This window comes from Dama dama, chromosome 19 (assembly GCF_033118175.1).
Source record: "Dama dama isolate Ldn47 chromosome 19, ASM3311817v1, whole genome shotgun sequence".
Lineage (NCBI taxonomy): Eukaryota > Metazoa > Chordata > Mammalia > Artiodactyla > Cervidae > Dama > Dama dama.
In genome coordinates, this window is record NC_083699.1 from 37,057,514 (window position 1) to 37,081,000 (window position 23,487).

General features: G+C 37.8%; 1 protein-coding gene across 4 annotated transcripts in view; it reads left to right on the top strand.

The window, feature by feature from the left end:
• The window catches only part of VPS8 (VPS8 subunit of CORVET complex), a 288,453-nt gene that overhangs the window by 57,279 nt on the left and 207,687 nt on the right, over positions 1–23,487 (top strand). For all 4 annotated transcript variants that reach the window (XM_061166734.1, XM_061166737.1, XM_061166735.1 and 1 more), the window contains 5 exons: positions 1,125–1,199; positions 2,396–2,431; positions 3,317–3,407; positions 3,835–3,881; positions 6,677–6,766. In XM_061166734.1, coding sequence (XP_061022717.1) covers positions 1,125–1,199; positions 2,396–2,431; positions 3,317–3,407; positions 3,835–3,881; positions 6,677–6,766 — 339 coding nt within the window. The remainder of the gene's footprint in view (positions 1–1,124; positions 1,200–2,395; positions 2,432–3,316; positions 3,408–3,834; positions 3,882–6,676; positions 6,767–23,487) is intronic.

Consider the following 23,487-nt stretch of genomic DNA (forward strand, 5'->3'; position numbering starts at 1 on the left):
TGTTCCAGTATCTTCAACAAATAAACTTCATGGAAAGTAAAGGACTGTGAGAGATAGAGGCACACTGACTCTTAAGAGATGTATCAGCCTACTTCAGTGTGTGGCCCTTATTTGAGCCTTGACTTAAACAAATGAAATGTAGAAACAAAGAATAAAAATCTCAGTAATGTTTGACATTTATGAGGCAATTTGAAATCAAACACTGATCAGATATTTGATATTGAGGAATGGTTGTTGATTTTTAAAAGTCTGTCAAGGAAATTGTATGGTTATGTTAAAAAAGATTTATCATTCATATACTGAATTTTTGTAAATGAGGTGTTCAAAATCTGAGATTCATTTCAGAGTTATTACTGTATTATAGAGGACTCAGTGGGAATTATAGATGAAACAAGATTGAGCTTATAATTAATGATGCTAGTTACTGGATACATTAGGTTCGTTATTTTATTCTCTCTACCTTTGTATGTATTTTTACAATTTCATAATAAGAAAAATTACTAGTTATAAGTTCTTGACCACATATATTTTGGAAGATTTATAAATACTACTGTATGTAAGCCTCTCAGAAAATGCATGGTTTTCAAAAATGGAAAAACAGTGTCAGAACTTTGAAACTTGTTTAAACTCTGTCACCCAGTAGGTGACAGAGCCAAAATTTGCAACCCAGATTTATCAGGCAGTAAGTCTTGTTTCTATTTGCTGGGCTGTGCTGACTTTCATATACTGTGCTGCTTATCTTCCTGTTTGCTTATGTGTTTTTTGTTGATATTTATTTCGAAGAACTTGAAGGTATCATTTCAATTAGCCCTATTCTTTGCCGGAAGCAGAGACTCCCTGTCATCCAGTAGTGGGCAGGTTGCAACAGTTTTTCTTCAGATTTAGAAGTTGACATGTTCCTCCCTTTTTTGCATTACTCTGAAAGATAAAAAGACCATATACAAGCAGAGAACTAGTTTTTGCACTTTGTCTTTTCTGCCACCTCCACAGACAGAGTGGCACTCGACTGACATTTTTTCCCCCTCACTTACAGAATGAAACTATATTGTCTCTGTAATCCACATTCTTGAAAATTTGAGACTTCTAATGCATGTAGTTTTTACTTTTAAATTTTTTTTTTTTAGGCTTTGGTTGGAGAGAAGGCTTGCTATCAATCCATAAGTAGCTATGGTGGTCAGATCTTTTATTTGGGAACAAAAGTAAGTTCTTCCACTTTGTGACTTGGTGTTTGTTTGTGTCAGGAGAGTTGGGGCTGAAGGAGGTTGCTGGTAAAGAGGGCAGGCAGTACATTACAAAGTGAATACTGATCAGCAGTAATTGAAAATTTTGAAGGGTTAGATGATCCTGATGTTTAATTAATTTTTTAAAAGATTGCCTCTTAGTTTTATTATAGGTTATTAGAAGATATTGAATATAATTCTTTGTACTGTACAACTAATTAATTTCCTCTACTTTTAGACATACTATATTTTTACTTTTGTTTAGGTTCTGGTTAATAGGATGCTTATTTTCTTTATTCAGAGGTATACTTTCTCAATCTTCCTTCACATTTATGTTTTCATGACCAGGAAGATAACTTTATTATATATATTTGTCATGTAATTAAGATGTGCTTTAGCTTAGATCAGCTTGTGCCCACTTGCTTAATTGTGTCCAACTCTTAGCGACCCCATAGACTGTAGCCTGCCAGGCTCCTATGTCCATGGGATTTCCCAGGCAAGAATACTGGAGTGGATTGCCATTCCCTCCTCTAGGGGATCTTCTCAACCCAGGAACTGAATCCGTGTCTCCTGCATTTGGCAGGCGGATTCTTTACACTGTACCACCTGGGAAGCCCTAGATAGCTTAGGATATATTATTAATAAAATGCATTGAGATATTTGACTTAGAATAGGAACTTTTTGTATATCAATTTGTCCCCCTTTTTTTGAACTTTTTGTTTATCAATTTTTTTGTTTTTTAAAGCTTTTTGTGTATCACTTTGTTCCTTGTTTTTTTAAACTTAGCATGGAGAAACTTGGCATGTTGGGAGATTGGATTTTCCTTCTTCTTTGTCCATGGAATGAACTCCTTGGACTATAGATTCACTCACTTTTAAATGTTTGATGTACTCTTTTTTTTTTTTTGGTCCGTACCACATGGCATGTAGGATCTTAGTTCCCCAGCCAGGGAGCAAACCTGCCTGCAGTGGAAGCATGGAGTGTTAACCACTGGACTGCCAGGGAAGGCCCTGTTTTACTCTTTAATGTGGGCACTTGAAGACCCTTTACTTTTAAGTGTAATAGGAAATATTTTTACTTAAAGAGGTGTAAAATGAGATGTAGAACTAAGACAAATGTATCTCTCAAATAAGTCTCTTGGAGATGATAAGTCTAGTTTCTTTCTCATTTTCCAGTCTGTTTATGTGATGATGCTGAGGAGCTGGAGAGAGGTGAGTTCAGAGTAATTTTATATGTAAGCACTATTGAATTGAGCACATCTCAGCATTTTTTGTTTTGACTTTGCAGAAAAAGATTATTTGAATTTGTGCTTTTTAATTTCAGAAGTGTACATCAAAACCATGCTAACTCTCATACTTGATTTGATAAAACTGACTAACTCACGATAAGGTTTGGCTGTGTATATAGAAAATTCAAAATACCAGTGGTATAAAAGATCTTTCTCTCATGTAACAGCAGTCTGGAGGTACACAGTCTGTGGCTAATATGGCAGCTCCATGGTCTTTGTCATACTACCCTATTTCACCATTCTTGTGTATGGATTCTAGTCTCAAGGTCGTTTTATGTTCCAGTATAACTACTGGAGTTCCAGCTGTTAAGTCCATATTCCAGGAAGGAGGAAACAGAAAAGAAGGCTGGCCCTGACCTTTTAAGGTCACAATCCAGAAATCTCCGGATAACACTTCCTCTTATCTTTGGCCAGAAGTTAGTCAAATGGCCCCAAGTTGCCGCAGGAGAGTCTTAGAAATGTCCTTTAGCTGTCTAAAGGTTTATTGCTATCTCAAACAAACTTGGAATTTGTTATGGAGGAGGGAGTGAATGGATATTGTGGCGACTAGCTGTTTCTGCTCCAGCAACGTTCTAGCTGTTTGCTCTTTTCAGGTTTAGGCTGTAGCTCCTTATACCAACTTATACAGCCATTGTATTATCCAGTGCTTTATGAAATTGTTTTCCCTGGAAATAAGATAGTCACATGGTTATTGGAATAATTTTAGCTAGTAAGCAACAACTTCTAGGAAGACACTAGGTAGAATAGGAATTTTTACTGGTAATTGGTCAGACAAAAGGGTGTGGTTTCTCTCATTTATTCATTTTAGAGAGTGGATCACCTCTTGAAACAAGACTGTCTTACAGAAGCTTTGGCTCTGGCATGGTCTTTCCACGAAGGAAAAGCAAAAGCAGTAGTAGGTAAGTCAACAGGACACTGGTGTAGTAGGTGCTGCTTTTCTGAAGCAGAGAAAATGAATAATATTAATCATTCACAGAAAACTTTTGACTTAGTGTTCAAGTGTTTTATAAGCAAGATGTTATCAGACCTTGCAGATTTTCAGGAAAAAAGGTTAATGACAAATACAGGATATAGAATTTTAAATGTCACTTTTAAAATTCATTTCATAAGGAGAACTTAACTGTTAGAACAAAAGGAAAGTACACTGACATGCTGTCTGGTCCAGTCGATGGGAGGTGTTCTTGTTATGGCATATTACCCAACATTTTGCTACCTAGATTTCTTATATCTATTGTTAGCATAGGTTATCAATAGAAGATCAGAGCAGTTTCACTCCTGAAGATGTGGATTAACTTTGGATTTATGCTGGGTTTTGCTTCTCTGCAGGATTATCAGGGGATGCCAATAAGCGAAAGGCTATTGTTGCAGATAGGGTGAGTATTTTATAGGGTCTTTACTGGGGTACATTTTGGGCGTGATTAGGTAAATGACTACAGTCAAGAAGAGACTGTATAAAAAAGCAAATCAGATGATAATTCTTTGGTGTTACTGTGAATACTTTTGTAAATTCCTTCTTATCGCCTTTTCTTTTTTTCCATTGCTCACTCTTAAATGAAGATTCAGTTCAGTTCAGTTGCTCAGTCGTGTCCAACTCTTTGTGACTCCATGAACCGCAGCATGCCAGGCCTCCCTGTCCATCACCAACTCCCGGAGTCCACCCAAACCCATGTCCATCGAGTCGGTGATGCCGTCCAACCATCTCATCCTCTGTCGTCCCCTTCTCCTCCTCCTCTCAATCTTTCCCAGCATCAAGGTCTTTTCCAATGAGTCAGCTCTTCGCATCAGGTGGCCAAAGTATTGGAGTTTCAGCTTCAACATCAGTCCTTGCAATGAACACCCAGGACTGATCTCCTTTAGGATGGACTGGTTGGATCTCCTTGCAGTCCAAGGGACTCTGAAGAGTCTTCTCCAACACCACAGTTCAAAAGCATCAATTCTTCTGCACTCAGCTTTCTTTATAGTCCAAGTCTCACATCCATACATGACCACTGGAAAAACCATAGCCTTGACTAGACAGACCTTTGTTGGCAAAGTAATATCTCTGCTTTTTAATATGCTGTCTAGGTTGGTCATAACTTTCCTTCCAAGGAGTAAGCATCTTTTAATTTCATGGCTGCAGTCACCATCCGCAGTGATTTTGGAGCCCAGAAAAATAAAGTCTGACACTGTTTCCATGTCTATTTGCCATGAAGTGATGGGACTGTATGCCATGATCTTAGTTTTCTGAATGTTGAGCTTTAAGGCAACTTTTTCACTCTCCTCTTTCACTTTCATCAAGAGGCTCTTTAGTTCTTCTTCACTTTCTGCCATAAGGGTTGTGTCATCTGCTTATCTGAGATTATTGGTATTTCTCCCAGCAATCTTGATTCCAGCTTGCGCTTCTTCCAGCCCAGTGTTTCTCATGATGTACTCTGCATATAAGTTAAATAAGTAGGGTGACAATATACAGCCTTGACGTACTTCTTTTCCTATTTGGAACCAGTCTATTGTTCTATGTCCAGTTCTAACTGTTGCTTCCTGACCTGCATACAGGTTTCTCAAGAGGCAGGTCAGGTGGTCTGGTATTCCCATCTCTTTGAGAATTTTCCACAGTTTATTGTGATCCACACATCAAAGGCTTTGGCATAGTCAGTAGAGCAGAAATATATGTTTTTCTGGAACTCTCTGGCTTTTTTGATGATCCAGCAGATGTTGGCAATTTGATCTCTGGTTCTTTATAAACAATGAAATAGCCAGAAGACAGCAGACAGGAGGAGGAAGAAAACCCAGGGATCTGGATTGTTTCTGAAATTAATTGTAGCCCATAGGATGCTGACATTTGTTATAAACTGATAAGTAATTATGAGAAATACTATATGTGCAAGTGTTTGTATTGCCTGAGGTAGCAAAGAGGGCTATTTATTATTATTATTATTGTTCAGTTCAGTTCAGTTGCTCAGTCGTGTCTTGTCTTTTTGTGACCCCATGAACCACAGCACTCTCTGTCGATCACCAACTCCCGGAGTTTACCCAAACTCATGTCTGTTGAGTCAGTGATGCCATCCAACCATCTCATCCTCTGTCGTCCCCTTCTCCTCCTCCTCTCAATCTTTCCCAGCATCAGGGTCTTTTCAAATGAGTCAACTCTTCGCATCAGGTGGCCAAAGTATTGGAGTTTCAGCTTCAACATCAGTCCTTCCAATGAACACCCAGGACTGATATTCTTTAGGATGGACTGGTTGGATCTCCTTGCAGTCCAAGGGACACTCAAGAGTCTTCTCCAACAACACAGTTCAAAAGCATCAATTCTTCTGCACTCAGCTTTCTTTATAGTCCAAGTCTCACATCCATACATGACCACTGGAAAAACCATAGCCTTGACTAGACAGACCTTTGTTGGGAAAGTAATGTCTCTGCTTTTTAATATGCTGTTCAGGTTGATCATAACTTTTCTTCCAAGGAGTAAACGTCTTTTAATTTTATGGCTGCAGTCACCATCCGCAGTGATTTTGGAGTGATTTTGAGAAAATGAAGTCTGCCAGTGTTTCCGCTGTTTCCATGTTTATTTGCAATAAAGTGATGGGCCCGGATGCTATGATCTTTGTTTTCTGAATGTTGAGCTTTAAGCTGTTGATTAACATTAACATGGCTAGTGTTAATATTTAATACGTGCTTTGTTTTCCTAGCCTAGGCTTGCCTGAATTCATTTACTGTTGTCATTCCTCCCCCTTTTTATTGTGCAAATGCATTGGTGAAAATTAGATTCCAAATTAGTATAAACATTTAGAAAACATACAGAAACTGGTCATTCCCAAGACTTGTAAATGATTCTCTTAGTCTGTGGTAGAAAGAATTGCCTGTATGTGTTCTTTAGGGAAAGATCTATGCAGAGGATAACTGAAGAGGTAAACGTCAGCATTTTATTTCATTTTTATTTCACACTAATGGCATCTGGAACCTGGAGGTATTTATTAGGAAGGATTAGCAAATTGGTGCTAACCCTGAGCCTGAAAGAAATTATGCTGCGGTTAAAAAATGGGGAAATAAGGCCACTAAAATTTTAAATTGTATTTTTTCATAAAATATCCAAGCCTGATTCTGTATTATTTAAGATCATATATATTAAGATCACACATATTAAGTATTAAAAAGCTTTAGAGACATATTTTAATTGCTGTTTTCCTTACAGATGGTAGAAATCCTATTGCATTATGCAGACCGAGCTCTAAAAAAGTGCCCAGACCAGGGAAAAATCCAAGTGATGGAGCAACATTTTCAGGTACACATTTGCAAGTGCATCTAATGGACATTACTGTGAATAGGTCTAGTACTGGTCTTTGATATTATTTGAGAATGGAACTTTCATGTTTTGATTACACATTTTTCAGTATTCAGAGCTGTATTACAGGGTTTGTGGAACAGTCTCAGTTATTAAATTTTGAAGTAACAGGTGTACAGACTCATGGAAACAGATGAGTAAAATGTTGTGGGATGTCAGTTCTTAGGTACTTGGTGCTTCATGAAAGGAATAGATGTGTGTATGAGGGTACATACCTATGAACTGACACCTTACACCTTGCTGATGACTAATACTTTTGTTGACTTGTTGGACAAGTGGACTACCAAGGTTTAAATTTAGTTCTCTTAGGAGCACCTATGATTCGAGAATAGGTAAATTGCAAAAAAAAAATTATGATCTCTTAAATATACTAATAAAAAAACCTTTAGTTTATCTTGAAACTCAGTGAAAATGGAAGTCAAGGAATGATTTAAAGATCTGCATAGTGTTTATTATGAGAGTATTTACCATTTGTAATCATCTCATAGCATATTTGTTGGGAATCTGTTTCTTCTTCTTCACTCTGAGGTCTTGCTCCCCTCCCCCTGCCTCCTCTTTTAACAAATATTTGAGGGTCTGGTACAGCGGTCAGCAAACATTTTCTAAAAAGGGCCAGATGGTAAAATTTAAGCTTTGTGGAGTACATATGGTCCCTGTCACAGGTTCGTCCATGTGATTCTTTTTTACCTGTTTTTAAACGACCCTTTAAAAATGTAAAAACCATTCGTAGCTGGGAGTCATTCAAAAACAGGCTGTGGACAGGACTTGGCCCATGGGTCAAAGTGTGCCACCTCTGGACTGATATGTTGTATTCACTGGACAATAGTATGTAAAAGATGTGTGAAGTTAATAGTCTAGTCAAAATAACTTTTCTTATGCATATTGGTGGACATATTTAGAAGAAATCTAGCGTTTTGGAGTTGGAGGAGCAGACACAGCTCATATCTTTTTATATTGCCACTTGATGCTCTTAACTTTGCAAGACAAGAGTAGATATGGCAGTAAACAGTTGGGGGGTATCAGAGCAGGATTTGGTTTCCTGAACTTTACTATTGAATGCCATAGTAGTGGGCTTCTAGCAGAGTAACATTTTTTTACCTTGTGGCTGGAAGCTCATTAAATTTGTAGTGAAGAAGAGAAAGGAGCTTATATAAGGTTATAGAAATAGATAACCTAGGAGGAAAACATATGGCAGAAAGAAAGCATTTGGGGACAGAACTATTTAGGAATAGTACCTGGTATATAAATGATTTTGTATATCACTGCAGTATATAGAGAAAAGAAAACTCAGTATTTTAACAAGAGAATGTCTTTTATCAAGAAGTGATAGGATGGTACTCATGTAAGAACTCTGGTTGTTGGAAGGTGTACTTTGGTGAGAAGAAACATCCAATAGGGAATGCTTAGAGGGCTTAATGAGGAGGATGTGTGTGTGTGTGTGTGTGTGTGCGCGCGCGCACACACATGGCATGCGTGTGAATATACACATAAGGTGGAAACTACTTTGTTGGGGAAGAACCTGGTAGAGAGCTATAAAAGAAAAAAGGAAACAAAAGTGATATTCTGACAGAGAAATATTAAGGAATATCAGCATGACAGGGAATGTAGATGATGGTTTCTAAAACAGATTTTAAAATTTACTGAGAAACAAATCATGGTAGTAATGTGTTCTTTAACCATCTAGATATTTGTCAAAAGTTTAATCCTGCTAAAAGAGTATCTAATAAAATTTTGATTTATTAGTCACTTAGCCTCATAGGCGGTAAAGAAAACAGTGGTGGGAACCATTATTCTGAATTTACTTTTTACCAGTGATTGGGGAAGTAGAAGGGATAAACTATTGATAGAAAAATTATCTCTTTATTTTAAAGGTTATAATAGCATCTCATGATGAAAAATAACATTGTGAATCCTGTATTTTAGAAAGCAGATATTTCAGGGAAAAAAATATGGGCACAGTCTCATGGTTATAGGCCAAAATACTAATATACCCCTAAATACTAATAGATTCACAAAGAACAGGAATTTTTTTTTTTTTAACTTTTTATGTTGTATTGGGGTATAACCAGTTAACAATGTCGTGACAGTCTCAGGTGAACAGCAAAGGGACTCAGCCATACATAGACATTTATCCATTCTCCCCCAAACTCTCCTCTCATCCAGGCTGCCAGATAACATTGAGCAGAGTTCCATGTGCTATACAATAGATGCTTGTTGGTTATTCATTTTAAATATAGCAGTGTGTACATGCCTATCCCAACTCCCTAACTGTCCTTTCTCCCCATCCTTCCCCCGCCCAGCAGCCATAAGATCGAAGATCAGGAAGTTCTTAAATTTTAACACAATAACCACAAACAATCCAAAGAGAAAGGAAATGGGGAAGAATGGGAAAGGAAAGGAAAGAGAGAAGTATGTCTATAAAACACAGAACATCTACCAAAGTTGGAGAGAGGTGGATAATCAAAGATATTTGTCAAAAGCATGAAGAATCTATATGACTATCAGAAAAGAGACTCGTATGGTCCAGATTGTACCTACCAAAATACTAAAGGACATGGAGGGATTTTGACAAAGATTAACCTTATATGTATATTACATTCCAAGTACTACGTGAAGGGTGTGGCATTTATTTTTGTTTAATTCCTGCAACAACCCCATGAAGTAGATCCTGTTTTTATCCTCATTTTATAGAAGAGGAAGTTTAGGCTGAGAGAGGTTAAGTGACTTCTGAAGGTAATATTGCTGATAAAGGGTGGGGTCAGAACTCCAGTCCAGGTTATTCTGACTTCAAAACCCAGCTCTTAAGTAACCATTGTACTGTATTGTTATTTTCAGAGCAAGTTCAGGGAAAGGATGGGTGAGAAGGGGTGATATTAATAGATGATCAGGAATGATAATTATAGCAAACATCTAAAGTATTCAGTGCTTACTGTGTGGCAGGCACTGTTACAAACCATTTACACATGTTAACTTATTTAATTCCTATAACTCTATGAGGTAGGTTTTGTCATTATTCACATTTATGAGTGAGATCAAGGCACAGAGAGGTTAAATCACCTGTTGCAGGTCACATAGCTAGTGAACAGTAGAGCCGGGATTAGAATCCAGTACTGGGACGTCAGAGTCCACATCTGGAATGCTACACTCTACCCTGGAGCAACACTTCTGGTTTTGCTTCCATTTTCATGAGCACAGAGAGTGGTCTTTAAAATGGATAAGTCCAGATAAATATATTAAAGAAACAGGCTGAAGCCCAGCATATGTTTCATATAGTTATATTATGATTGTTCATATCTCAAGACCCAGTGGAGTTATAACCCATGGTCCTATTTGAACAGTCAGAGCTATTGTAATAATTTGTAAGTAACTTTGGATCAGTTTTCAAATAAGGCACACTTGCTTAAGCATGGATGCCTAAGCAGAGAAGACATAGCTTATTTCACTCAGGAGGACTATTTACTTTTGAAAAAGCTGATCTTCAGCCCATTAGGATGAGTAGAATACATGCACAGATGGCCACAAATCTGCTGTTTTAAGTGTTAAATTGTAAATATTTAATCATAAAATAGTAAAATAGGTTAACTCTTACAGTGTAATTTTGTAGAAAAAAAGTGGATGTTGGAACTATCCACTGTAACCCCACTGTGGTTTGTGAACATTTTCCATGAGTTCACTTAAGAACAACCTTGCTAAACTCGTAAAAACTGCACTTTTGAAAGGAATGTGAGGACACTACATTGATGCAATGCTTATTACATAACATCTTGATTTTGTTAAAGCATTTACCTTAGTTTTCCATTACCCTCATCGCTGAGATGGATTAGTAAATAGTAGATTTACAGATGATGAACATCCCTACCCCAAAGAGTATTCTTGCAAGCTTAGTATTAATTACTTTCTAGGGCTCTTTCATATCCAAGTTTTTATCATTGATTTGGATGAAGATTTATTGAGTGGCTTGTCGAATTTGGATAGAACCAAGAATCAGGGTGCAAAATGATCTTGACAAAGTGCAATCAAAATTGTTATGAGGTGAAATTTAGCAAGGATAGACATCAAGACTCGCACTAGATTCAAATAATTAAGTTGAATGCATCCTGGATTGGGAAAATCTAGCTGGACAGGATTTTAGTTGACCATAAACTTAGTGTGAGTCAATTGTGTATTAAGACTCGGATAGAGGAAAGGGATAGTACCACTGGGCTATGTGTTGAAAATAAAAACTCTAAATAAGATAGTTTATGGACTGTTGACAGACCAACTTTTATCCAACAACTGGGCTGGTGGGAGGTTTTAAAAACAACAGTTAAAAATACTGGAGTTGTTTAATCTGGGGAGAAAGTACGTGCAGACAGGGCTGCTTTCAGATGGTGAAGGACTCTCATAGTGAGATTTATTGTACTGCTGCAGAGGTAAGGCTAGTATGTGAAAGGGAAATTCGTTTGGTTGTATCCGACTCTTTGCGACCCCATGGACTATACAGTCCATGGAATTCTCTAGGCCGGAATACTGGAGTGGGTAGCCTTTCCCTTCTCCAGGGGGTCTTCCCAACCCAGGTCTCCCGCATTGCAGGTGGATTCTTTACCAACTGAGCTATCAGGGAAGCCCATAAGTGGGTAGAAATCAGGAGAAGGTCTAGTTCAGTTTTAAATTATCTAATGGTTATGTAATAAGTCTCGGACTGTGTGCCTCCTACTGTTGAATGTATTGAAGTAAAGGGATGATGACCAGCTAACTAGGAGACTTTTTTTTTATTAATTTAATTGGGGGATTATGACAATATTGTGATGATTTTTGCCACAGGGTCCATGTGTCACCCCATCCTGAACCCCTCTCCCTCCCCACCCCATCTCTGGGTTGTCCCAGAGCACCGGCTTTGGGTTCCCTGCTTCATGCATAGAACTTACAACTGGTCATCTGTTTTACATATGGTAATGTACATGTTTCAGAAGCCGAAGGTGGGATGATTTGAGAGAATAACATTGAAACAGGAGTGTTTATGAAAGACTTTGTTTTGCTGGGTGGGAAGATCTGAGACTTCAGTATCATTATCAAGAAACTCATTGGAAACAGGTAACCAGTAATCCAATTAGTTGAAATTCCTAAGACTAGATTCTTTCTTAGTCAGAATACTGAGCATTGGGACTTCCTTGGTGATCCACTGGTTAAGACTCTGCACTTCCAATGCAAGTGGTGCAGGTTTGATCCCTGGTGGGGTAACAAAGATCCCACATGCCCTGTGGCATGGCCAAAAAAAAAAAAACTGAGCATTTACATTTTACCAGCAGGTGGCACTCATGTCTGCTGTCTCAGTTTTAATCTTTACCTTTGAGGAGGAGCCACACCTTTTTCTTAGAATCAGAATATATAATACCATTCAGTATTTTTGCTTTCCTCCAAAGATCAATCAATATTTGCCCTGTCTTAACTACAGAAGATAGCTTTTGGATCTCATGATGTTTTTGACAGGCCTTGGCTTTTATTTATCTAAGAAAGATTTGAACCTATAATTATAATTTATTTGTACAATAGCTAGTAAGATTAAAGAGAATTAAAGTGTTCTCTTGTCTCATACATCTTGACGCTTGCCTTTTCTTCAGGCTGTCTTTCTTATCCCCAAAACAAAGTGTGAAAGTGTTAGTTGCTCAGTCGTGTCTGACTTTTTGCGACCCTATGGACTGTAGCCTGCCAGGCTCCTCTCTCCATGGGACTTCCAGGCGAGAATACTGGAGTGGGTTGCCATTCCCTTCTCCACGGAATCTTCCCGACCCAGGGATCGAACCTGGGTCTCCTACATTACAGGCAGATTCTTTACTGTCTGAGCTGCCAGGGAAGCTCCTAAAAACAAAGTCAGACAGCAAACACATCCTGTCTTTGCCCCACACCATCTCCCGTAGTCTTAGGCCTCTTGTTTGTACAGTCTCAACAGAGCCACACATAGCTGTCTTCATCTTCTCACCTCCCTTTCATTCCTTGCCTATGAAATCTGTAGGCCCTTTTATTCCTCATCCTGTTGGTCCTCAGTAGCAATCAATGCAGTTAACAACTCTGGAAACAGTCTCTCTCTATGGCTTCTCTGGTATCATACATTCCAGGTTTTTCTCCCTCTCTCTTGCTACTAATGTCTGTCTTTGTTCTTTCTCAAGATATTGTCTGTCACTTGAGAGTATTTGTTAAAAATGCCTTTTGTTGAGTTATTTCCCTGTTCTACTGAGTTAGGCTCTCTGAAATTGGTGACCAGGATTTGAAATCAGCCCCTGAGATGATGATTCATCAGCATATTGGAAGTTTAAGAATCATTACTTGTGACATAGGTAAATAACTATCTTACTATTACCTCCAACCTGAGTTGTTCTGTTCCAAGATCCCTATAGTTAAGTTGTCCATTTACATCTTCACTTGGATGTTTTATAGGTGCCTCAAACTCATGAGGGTTTTCCCTGGTGGCTCAGACGGTAAAGAATCTGCCTGCAACGCAGGAGACCCGGGTTTGGTCCCTGGGTCAGGAAGATCCCCTGGAAAAGGAAAGGGCAACCTATTCCAGTATTGCTGCCTGGAGAATTCCATAGAGAGAGGAGCCTGGTGGGCTACAGTCCATGGGGTCGCAAAGAGTCAGACATGACTGAGTGACTGATACTTTCACTCTCAAACTCATGAACATTTCCTCTCAAAACCTCATCTGACGACCTCTGTTTTAGTGATTGGATCCATGTCCACCTAAAGTAAATTGAATGATTCTTGTCTTTGACTTTTTCCCTTTCCTGCATCTTGACTATTCCTCCAATTTAATCATTCTGTCTAGCCTACCACTGGCCTATTCCACCATCAGTCTTCTCTTGTTACATTACCATAGCCTCTGCATTGATCTTCCTGTAGTCTTATTGTAGTTTAGTCCATTTTCTACACAGCAGCCAGAGAGAAATGTATTACGTTTAGACATGACACTCTCAGGATTTTAAAATATCTTAAGGGCTTCTCATTGTTCCACAGTAAAGACTGAATTCCCAGGCAATTTCTAGGGCTCCGTGTGATCTATCCCTGCCTGTATTCCCCTAATTCTCTGTATCCCTTTCATACTTCAGAGTTCTTTTCAGATTCTTGGTATACCTATCTTTCTTGACTCAGAGCCTTTGCCCATGGTGTGTTCTATGCATAAAAAATGCTTCCTTTTTTTTTTTTTTCAGCTTCTATGTATTTTCAGGTGCCAGCTTAAACATCACTTCCTCTGACGTCCAGATTGTCAGATTCATTTCTTTGTAAAAATTGTCACTTAAATCACTTATTCAGTGTCAGTCTTCCCCAGCTAGACTTTGTAAGGCTAAGGACTTGCATGGGTTCAGAGACCATTTTTTAATCTTTTCACCCCTCTATTCCCAGCATCTGGTTTAGTGCCCTTGATTTTGATAAGTATTTGTTGAAGGAACTTTTAAAAATACATGAATTTATCTTGTATACTGTGTTTGCCTTAAGAAACACATTTTAAATCTGTCTTCAATCTAACTCTGGGAAGTTTGAACTGAGACTAAAATTTAGCATTTGCAGCACAGATGTCCACGGTCATGACTAGTATTACGGTATGCTCTGTGCCTGGCAGGCATCTCATTTAATCTTGATAACACACTTGAGGATTAGGTATTATTATTTATCCCCATTTTGCAGATGCTTTCAAGTGTAAACAGACGCAGAGGGAGGTTGAATAACAGTAAATCAAATCACAATAGGCACCCAGCCTCTTTGACTTGGGAACCTTGACCCTATTCTATACACCTTGCAGTTTATTCTTTGAAAATTTCAGACCAGTATGTTGTCAGCTAGGTCACTTTGAAATAAAGAAGACCTAAGTAATAATGTGGTTTTAGGAAGATACTAAAATATATACAAAAGTGAAAATACAAATGAATTCATTTTAGGGTAATCATAGTAATCATATTTGAATGATCTTGGGTCCTTTTATTCCTCATCTTATTGGTCCTCAGTAGTAGTCAACACAGTTAACAACTCCGGAAACAGTCTGTCCCTTTGGCTTTTCTGGTATCTGAGTTCTCTGCTAACAGTGTTCTCCAACTCTAAAGCTGCCAAGTGAACTGTGGAAGCATTTTCATGTATTTTTGGTTATTTTATCTTGCTACATTTATCTTTGTTTGTTCATGTTACAGAGTAGAGGTTAAATAAATAAACCCAAAGCATTTAAAAAATATGAATCAACCTTAAAAAGATTTGAAAAGTTATATAATTTTAAAATATCTTTTAAGTGAAACCTTACGTTAATCATTACCAGGCTCCCTTTCCAGTTTCATTTTACATTTCCATGTCAAAAAGAACATTCAAGGCCTTTGTTATTGCAGCCGTTGGCATTTATTTTTGTATTAAGAGTTCATGCCAAAGAACGGACAGGGACTAAAAGCTGAATGTAGGATGAAGCGGTAGAGCTTTCCTTGTCTAATTCATGCTTCCCTGAAATGACTTGAAGAAGGAAAAACAGTATTGGTGTCCAGCACACTGCTTTATCTCTGAGGCTTGTTTAAAAATGTTGGTTCTAGGGAGTCAGATTTTTTTCCTTACCAGATTATTTTTTTTTTTTTTTCTTACCAGATTATTTTGTTATAATGATATCTGAAAAGAAAAAAGAAGGAAAAATACATATACACACTTACGTATGCAGAGAGCTATTTATATATAGCTGTTCACGGTGTTTGTGTACTAATACTGGAATACCAGCTGCTTAATTCTGAGCGCCTGCAGAGATGGATTGATCTGTCGATCTATCTATCTGAGATGTGGTATGTGTGTGTGTTTAGGTATGTGTATCTGCTTTGGTGTACATATATATTCTAGACTTTAATTAAGATTTTGAATCATTATCAAACAATGCATTTTTTATTGCCTGATTGATTTTTAGAATATAAATTATGAGAATTATATTGCTCTAGTTATATTGCAAAGGAATCTGCATCTACTATCTCATTTCTTTTACATCATCCCCATGAAATAGGGAAAGCCAGAGATTATATCTTCAGTCAGCAGATGGTAAGACAGTCACAATGCAATAAAATGATCCATTCAGTCACTCAGACAATTGACATGCTTAAATTTAGGTCTTCTCTCAGCTCAGCATGCAAGTCACATATCCATGTTGTCTTTTAAAATTAATCTTAAATATACACAGATATCTAACAAGAGAAACAGTCTTCTTTGGTCACTTGATCACGTATAGGGCTGTGTATTGAGGAAGAGATTAGAAAAATGTTTACTTTTTTAAAATTCTGGAGACCAAATGTTCATCTGTTTCTCAGGGATGGCCTTGTATGCTTTTGAGACTGAGGGGAATCTCCTGTTCAAGCAGATGTTGCTCACAGTGTCCGTGTTGCAAGACAGTCAGATAAGCAAGCAGCACACAGCACAGGCAGGAGGACTTGGAGTTTGCATGTGGGTCCTTGATCTCCTAATATCTCATAGTGAGGCATGTGTAGACAGGTCTGGCTGGATGGACTGAGGGTTTTGCTTCATAGAGGAACTGGTGGTCTTTTTTTTTTTCTTTTTAAATTATATACATCTGTTTGTTTATTTTTGGCTGTGCTTTGTCTTCATTGTTGCAAGTGGGCTTTCTCTAGCAGAGTTCCACGGCTATAGAGTAGGTCCTTGTTGGTTATGCGTTTTAAATACAGTGTGTACATGTCCACCCCAAACTCCCTAACTATCTCTTCCTCTCATCCTTCTCTCTGGTAACCAACCATAAGTTCATTTTCTAAGTTTTTGAGTCGCTTTCTGTTGTGCAAGTTCATTTGTATCATTTCTTTTTAAACTCCACATATAAAGGATGTCATGTTTCTCCTTCTCTGTCTAACTTCACTCAGTATGACAATCTCTGTGTCCATCCATGTTGCTGCAAATGGCATTATTTCATTCTTTTTTATGGCTGAGTAGTATTCCATTATATATATAAACCACATCTTCTAAAGCCATTTATCTATTGATGTATACTTAAGTTGCTTCCATGTCTAGGCTATTGTAAACAGTGCTGCAGTGAACACTGGGGTGCATGTATCACTTTGGATCATGTTTTTCTCCAGATATATGCCCAGGGGTGGGATTGCAGATTCACATGGGAGTTTCTGTTTTTGGTTTTTTAAGGAACCTTCATACTATTCTCCATAGTAGCTGTACCTATTTACATTCTCACCAACAGTTGAGGAGAGTTCCCTTCTCTCCACACCCTCTCCAGCATTTATTGTTCATGGATTTTTTGATGATAGCCATTCTGGCTGGAGTAAGGTGATATCTCATTATAGTTTTGATTTGCATTTCTGTAATAATTAGCAATGTCCTTTTAATTAAATTTTAAATGTTTGGATCATTGTGCATGCATGCTAAGTCACTTCAGTTGTGTCCGACTCTGTGTGACCCTGTGCACTGTAGCTTGCAAGGCTTCTCTGTCCATGGGATTCTCTAAGCAAGAATACCAGACTGGGTTGCCATGCCTGCCTTCAGGGAATCTTCCTGACCCAGGGATCGAACCCTCATCTCTTATGTCTCCTGAATTGGCAGGGGGGTTCTTTACCACTAGCACTACCTGGGAAGCTCTAGGATCATTGTAGATTAACATTTAGTTGCAAAAAGTAATGTAAACAGATCCATTGTACCCTTAACTCAGTTTTTCCCAGTGGGAACATTTTGCAAAACTATAGTACAAGTACTTAGCTGGGATATTGAACCCGTGCAGTAAAGATACCAAAAAACATCATCACCACCACAAGCATCCCTCATTACGCCCCCCTGTAGCCATGACTACTTCTCTCCTGTCCCCCCCGGACCCCTTTCTTAACCCTTGGCAACCATTAATTGTTCTCCATTTCTACCATTTTGTCATTTCAAGAATGCTAGGTAAATGAATTTTTAGTATGTAACCTTTGGGGATTGACCTTTTTGAATTCAACTTAATTGTTCGGGGATTCATCTAGGTGGTTGTATCTGTCAGTAGTTTGACTATCCATCTAGTATCCATATCCATACTATCCATCATAGTATGGATGGATATACCACAGTATGATTAAACATTCACTCATTGAAGGACATCTTCATTGTTTCCAGCTTGGGGCTGTTAAAAATAAAGCCAGTATAAACTTTCGTATATAAGTTTGTATAAGCTTTTTTCATTTCTCTGAGAGAAATGTTCAAGAGTGCAATTGCTAGATCATACAATAGCCGCATGTTTAATTTTTTGTTAAGAAACTACCAAATTGCTTTCCAGAGTGGTTGTACCATTTTATATTTTCAACAACAATATATGAATGATTCGGTTTGTCCATGTCCTCACCAGTATTTGGTGAAGTCACTCTCAGTTTTATTTTTGCTATTCTGATAGATGTGTAGTGATATCTCACTGTGGTTTAACTTCTGTCAAATTTTGTTCATGTGTTTTGCCTATGTTCTAATTAGATTTCCATTTTACTGTTGAGTTTTGATAATTTTAGATTTTTTAAAAATGTATTCTACATTCTAGTTTTTTGTCAAATAGGTGTTTCTTCCAGTAAGTAACTTTTCTTTTTACTCTTTTTAGCAGGGCCTTTTGCAGAGCAAAAGTTTTAAATTTTGATTAAGTCCAGTTTCTTTTTCCTTTTATGCTTTGGCATCAGGTCTAAGAACTCTTTGCCTAACCTAGGATCCTGAAGATTTTTTCCTGTGTGTGTGTTTTTTTAAGTTTTATAGTTTCATGTTTGTAATTAATCTGTGATATTTTGAGTTAAATTTTACATAACTTAGATTGAAGGTTTATTTTTATTTTTTGGCCTATAAATGTCCAAGTGCTCTGGCACAATTTGTTGAAAAAGCTACCTTTCCCCTACTGAATTGCTTTAGTACCTTTGTCAAAAATGAGTTGGGTGTGCTTGTGTGGGTCTATTTCTCAGTTCTCCTTTGTGTTTCATTGATCTATGTGTCTGTACTTCTGCCAATGCCACAGTCTTGGTTACTATAGCTATTATAGTAAGTCTTGAAATTAGATAAAGTGATTCTTCCACTTTATTTTTCATATCAAAATTATTTCAGCTCTTGTAATTTCTTTTCCATATACATTATAGAATATTCTTGTCTGTACAAAAAGTTTTGTGAGGATTTTGATAGAAATTATCAATATATTATACCTATGTATCAATTTGGGCAGAATTGACATCTTTACTATGTTGTGTCTTCCAGTATAATTACTATACATGATGTATTAGATTTATACCTAGTCAGTTTTCCTACCTGTCTTCCCTCCCCTTCTCCCTTCTTTTCTTTTGCAATTGTAGATGGGATTGAATTTTTTATTTTGGTGGCCATGTGTTCACTAATAGCATATAGTTGGTTTTTGTGTTTGTCTTATATCCCGCAATCTTGCTGGACTCACTTCTTTGTTCTAGGAAGTTTTGTGTAGATTCCTTGGGATTTGCTATGTAGATAACCATGTTATCCACATACAGGAACGGTTTTATTTTTCTTCCTAATCTGTGCCTTCTCCCCTGCTACCCCCAACACTGCCCCTGCCGATGGCTGGAACTTCCAGGGCAGTATTTCTAGGGCTGGAACTTCTTCCCTTGTTAAATAAGCGTGGTGAAAGCTGACATTCTTGCCTTGTTCCCAGTCAGAGTTAAAACATTTGATTTTTCACCATTAAGTGTAATGTTAGTTGCATATTTGTTGCAGATACTCTTTATTAAGTCATGGAAATTTCCCTCTCTGTTTTTCTAAGAGTTGTTTTTCATGAATGGATGTTGAATTTTGTAAGATATACTTGATTCACCATTTGATATGATTTTTTTCATTTGTTAATTCAGTTCAGTTCAGTTGCTCAGTTATGTCCGACTCTTTGCGACCTCATGAACCGCAGCATGAAAGGCCTCCCTGTCCATCACCAACTCCCGGAGTCCACCCAAACTCATGTCCGTTGAGTCTGTGATGCCATCCAGCCATCTTATCCTCTGTCGTCTCCTTCTCCTCCTGCCCTCAATCTTTCCCAGCATCAGGGTCTTTTCAAATGAGTCAGTTCTTCACATCAGGTGGCCAAGTATTGGAATTTCAGCTTCAATATCAGTCCTTCCAATGAACACCCAGGACTGATCTCCTTTAGGATGGACTGGTTGGATCTCCTTGCAGTCCAAGGGACTCTGAAGAGTCTTCTCCAACACCACAGTTCAAAAGCATCAATTCTTCTGCGCTCAGCTTTCTTTATAGTCCAAGTCTCACATCCATACATGACCACTGGAAAAACCATAGCCTTGACGAGACAGACCTTTGTTGGCAAAGTAATGTCTCTGCTTTTTAATATGCTGTCTGCTGCTGCTATGTCACTTCAGTCGTGTCCAACTCTGTGTGACCCCATAGACGGCAGCCCACCAGGCTCCCCTGTCCCTGGGATTCTCCAAGCAAGAACACTGGAGTGGGTTGCCATTTCCTTCTCCAGTGCATGAAAGTGAAAAGTGAAAGTGAAGTAGCTCAGTCGTGTCCAACTCTTAGTGACCCCATGGACTACAGCCTACCAGGCTCCTCTGTCCATGGGATTTTCCAGGCGAGAGTACCAGAGTGGGGTGTCATTGCCTTCTCAATGTGCTGTCTAGGTTGGTCATAACTTTCCTTCCAAGGAGTAAGCGTCTTTTAATTTCATGGCTGCAGTCACCATCTGCAGTGATTTTGGAGCCCCCCAAAATAAAGTCTGTCACTGTTTCCACTGTTTCTCCATCTATTTGCCATGAAGTGATGGAACTGGATGCCATGATCTTAGTTTTCTGAATGTTGATCTTTAAGCCAACTTTTGTACTCTCCTCTTTCACTTTCATCACTTTCTGCCATAAGGGTGGTGTCATCTGCATATCTGAGGTTATTGATACTTCTCCCAGCAATCTTGATTCTAGCTTCTTCCAGCCCAGTGTTTCTCATGATGTACTCTGCATATAAGTTAAATAAGTAGGGTGACAATATACAGCCTTGATGTACTCCTTTTCCTGTTTGGAACCAGTCTGTTGTTCCATGTCCAGTTCTAACTGTTGCTTCCTGACCTGCATACAGATTTCTCAGGAGGCAGGTCAGGTGGTCTGGTATGCCCATCTCTTTCAGAATTTTCCACAGTTTATTGTGATCCACACAGTCAAAGGCTTTGGCATAGTCAAGAAAGCAGAAATAGATGTTTTTCTGGAACTCTCTTGCTTTTTTGATGATCCAGCAGATGTTGGCAGTTTGATCTCTGGTTCCTCTGCCTTTTCTAAAACCAGCCTGAACATCTGGAAGTCCAGGGGCCATGTATTGCTGAAGCCTGGCTTAGAGAATTTTGAGCATTACTTTACTAGCGTGTGAGATGAGTGCAATTGTGCAGTTCTTTGATCATTCTTTGGCATTGCCTTTCTTTGGGATTGGAATGAAAACTGACCTTTTCCAGTGCCATGGCCACTGCTGAGTTTTCCAACTTTGCTGGCATATTGAATGCAGCACTTTCACAGCATCATCTTTGAGAATTTGAAATAGCTCAACTGGAATTTCATTACCTCCACTAGCTTTGTTGGTAGTGTGCATCCTAAGGCCCACTTGACTTCACATTCCTGGCTCTAGGTGAGTGATCACACCATCATGATTATCTGGGTCATGAAGATCTTTTTTGTACAGTTCTTCTGTGTATTCTTGACACCTCTTAATATCTTCTGCTTCTGTTAGATCCCTACCATTTCTGTCCTTTATTGAGCCCATCTTTTCATGAAATGTTCCCTTGGTATCTCTAATTTTCTTGAAGAGATCTCTAGTCTTTCCCACTCTGTTGTTTTCCTCTATTTCTTTGCACTGATCACTGAGGAAGGCTTTCTTATCTCTCCTTGGTATTCTTTGGAACTCTGCATTCAAATGGGTATATCTTTCCCTTTCTCCTTTGTTTTTCGCTTCTCTTCTTTTCACAGCTATTTGTAAGGCCTCCTCAGAGAGCAATTTTGCTTTTTTGCATTTCTTTTCCTTGATCCCTGTCTTGTGTATAGTGTCACAAACCTCCGTCCATAGTTCATTGTTAAGTAGGTGATTTATATCGATTTTTTTTGAGTTTTAAACCAGCTCTACATTCCCTCGGTAAATCCACTTGGTTATGAGACATTATCCTTTCTAATGTGAATATCTGTGTTCATGAAGAATGGTAATCTGTTTTGTTTTCCTGTAATGCCTTTGTGTGGTTTTGGTGTTGGAGTTATGCTGACTTCATAGAATTAGTTGTGAATTATTACCTCCTTTTCAGTGTTATAGAAGAGTTGTTTTTAGTAATAATTTATAATAGTTGATATTTATTCCTTACATGTTTGATAAAATTTACCATTGAAAGTTATCAAAGTCTTGAGTTTTCTTTGTAGGAAAGTTTTAAAGTACATTTTCTTAGAAGATTATGTAGTTCTATTTCTATTTGAGTGGGCATTGATATTTTCTATCTTTAAAGAAATTCAGCCATTTCATCTAAGTTTCATCATTCAACAACAACTTATGACATTTTCATTGCCCTTTTCATATCTGGAGAATCTATAGCGATGTCATCTCTGTTGTTATTTATTTTGTTAATTTCTGATTTAATTTCATTGTGGTCTGAGAACATACTTTGTATGACTTGAATCTTTTTAAATTTGAAACTTGCTTTATGGTCTAAAATATATCATTTATCTTAGTAAATGTCCTGCCTGTTTAAGAAAAATGTATGTTTTGCTGATGTTGGAGTGTTCTAAAAATGTTAATTTATAGATTTCTTTAAAGCTATCAGTTCAGTGGGTTTCCCTGGTACCTCAGCTGGTAAAGAATCTACCTGCAATGGACGAGACCCTGGTTCAATTCCTGGGTCGGGTAGTTCCCCTGGATAAGATAGTTCCCCTGGATAAGGGATAGGTTATCCACTCCGGTATGCATGGGTTTCCCTGGTGGCTCAGACAGTAAAGAATCAATTCAGTATGTACCACTGTCATTATTGACTTTATAATCTTCAAATGTGATAAGTATTCCTTCTTTGAAGAGTTTTAGAGAAAGTTTATTTTTTAGGTGGAAAGAACATTTATTTTCTGATGTGTGATTCCTTTCTAGTTTTTTTGTATTGGGATCAGATCATGTTTTGTGTACTGATTCTACTTCTTGGAGTTTATTTAGGGGGTTTTTTTTTGGTGTGTCTGTGGCCCAATGTATGATCACTTTTCATTAGTGTTCCATTAGCACTTGAAATATAGTGTTTTGTGTGTTTTCACAGAGAATAGTTCATTATCAGTCATATTTTTAAAATTGTTAGATATCCTAAATCCTTACCCTTTTTTCATCCACCCAGTTTCTTGGGGATAGTGAGAAGTAAATTCAAGTGCCCTGGTACAGTGCTCTTTTCTCTATTTTTCCTTCTGTCTTCTAAGCCTTAGGATCATTAGCACTGTATAATATAGAATGTACCATGTTGTAATTTGGCATATAGAAATAGGAAATTGATCTTCATGATGATTTATTTACTCACTTAGTGCCATTTTAGCCTGAATTTTACTTTAGCTGATAAGCAACATTTAATCTGATCACAATCCTCTTTTTCTTTGCATGGAGTTTGAGGGTTGGCTTTTTTTAAAGATTTTAGATTTTTGCTTTTTTCAGATTTCAATCTGAAAATCTTAGGTGAATTAAATATTTTTTTGTTTTTATTTTTT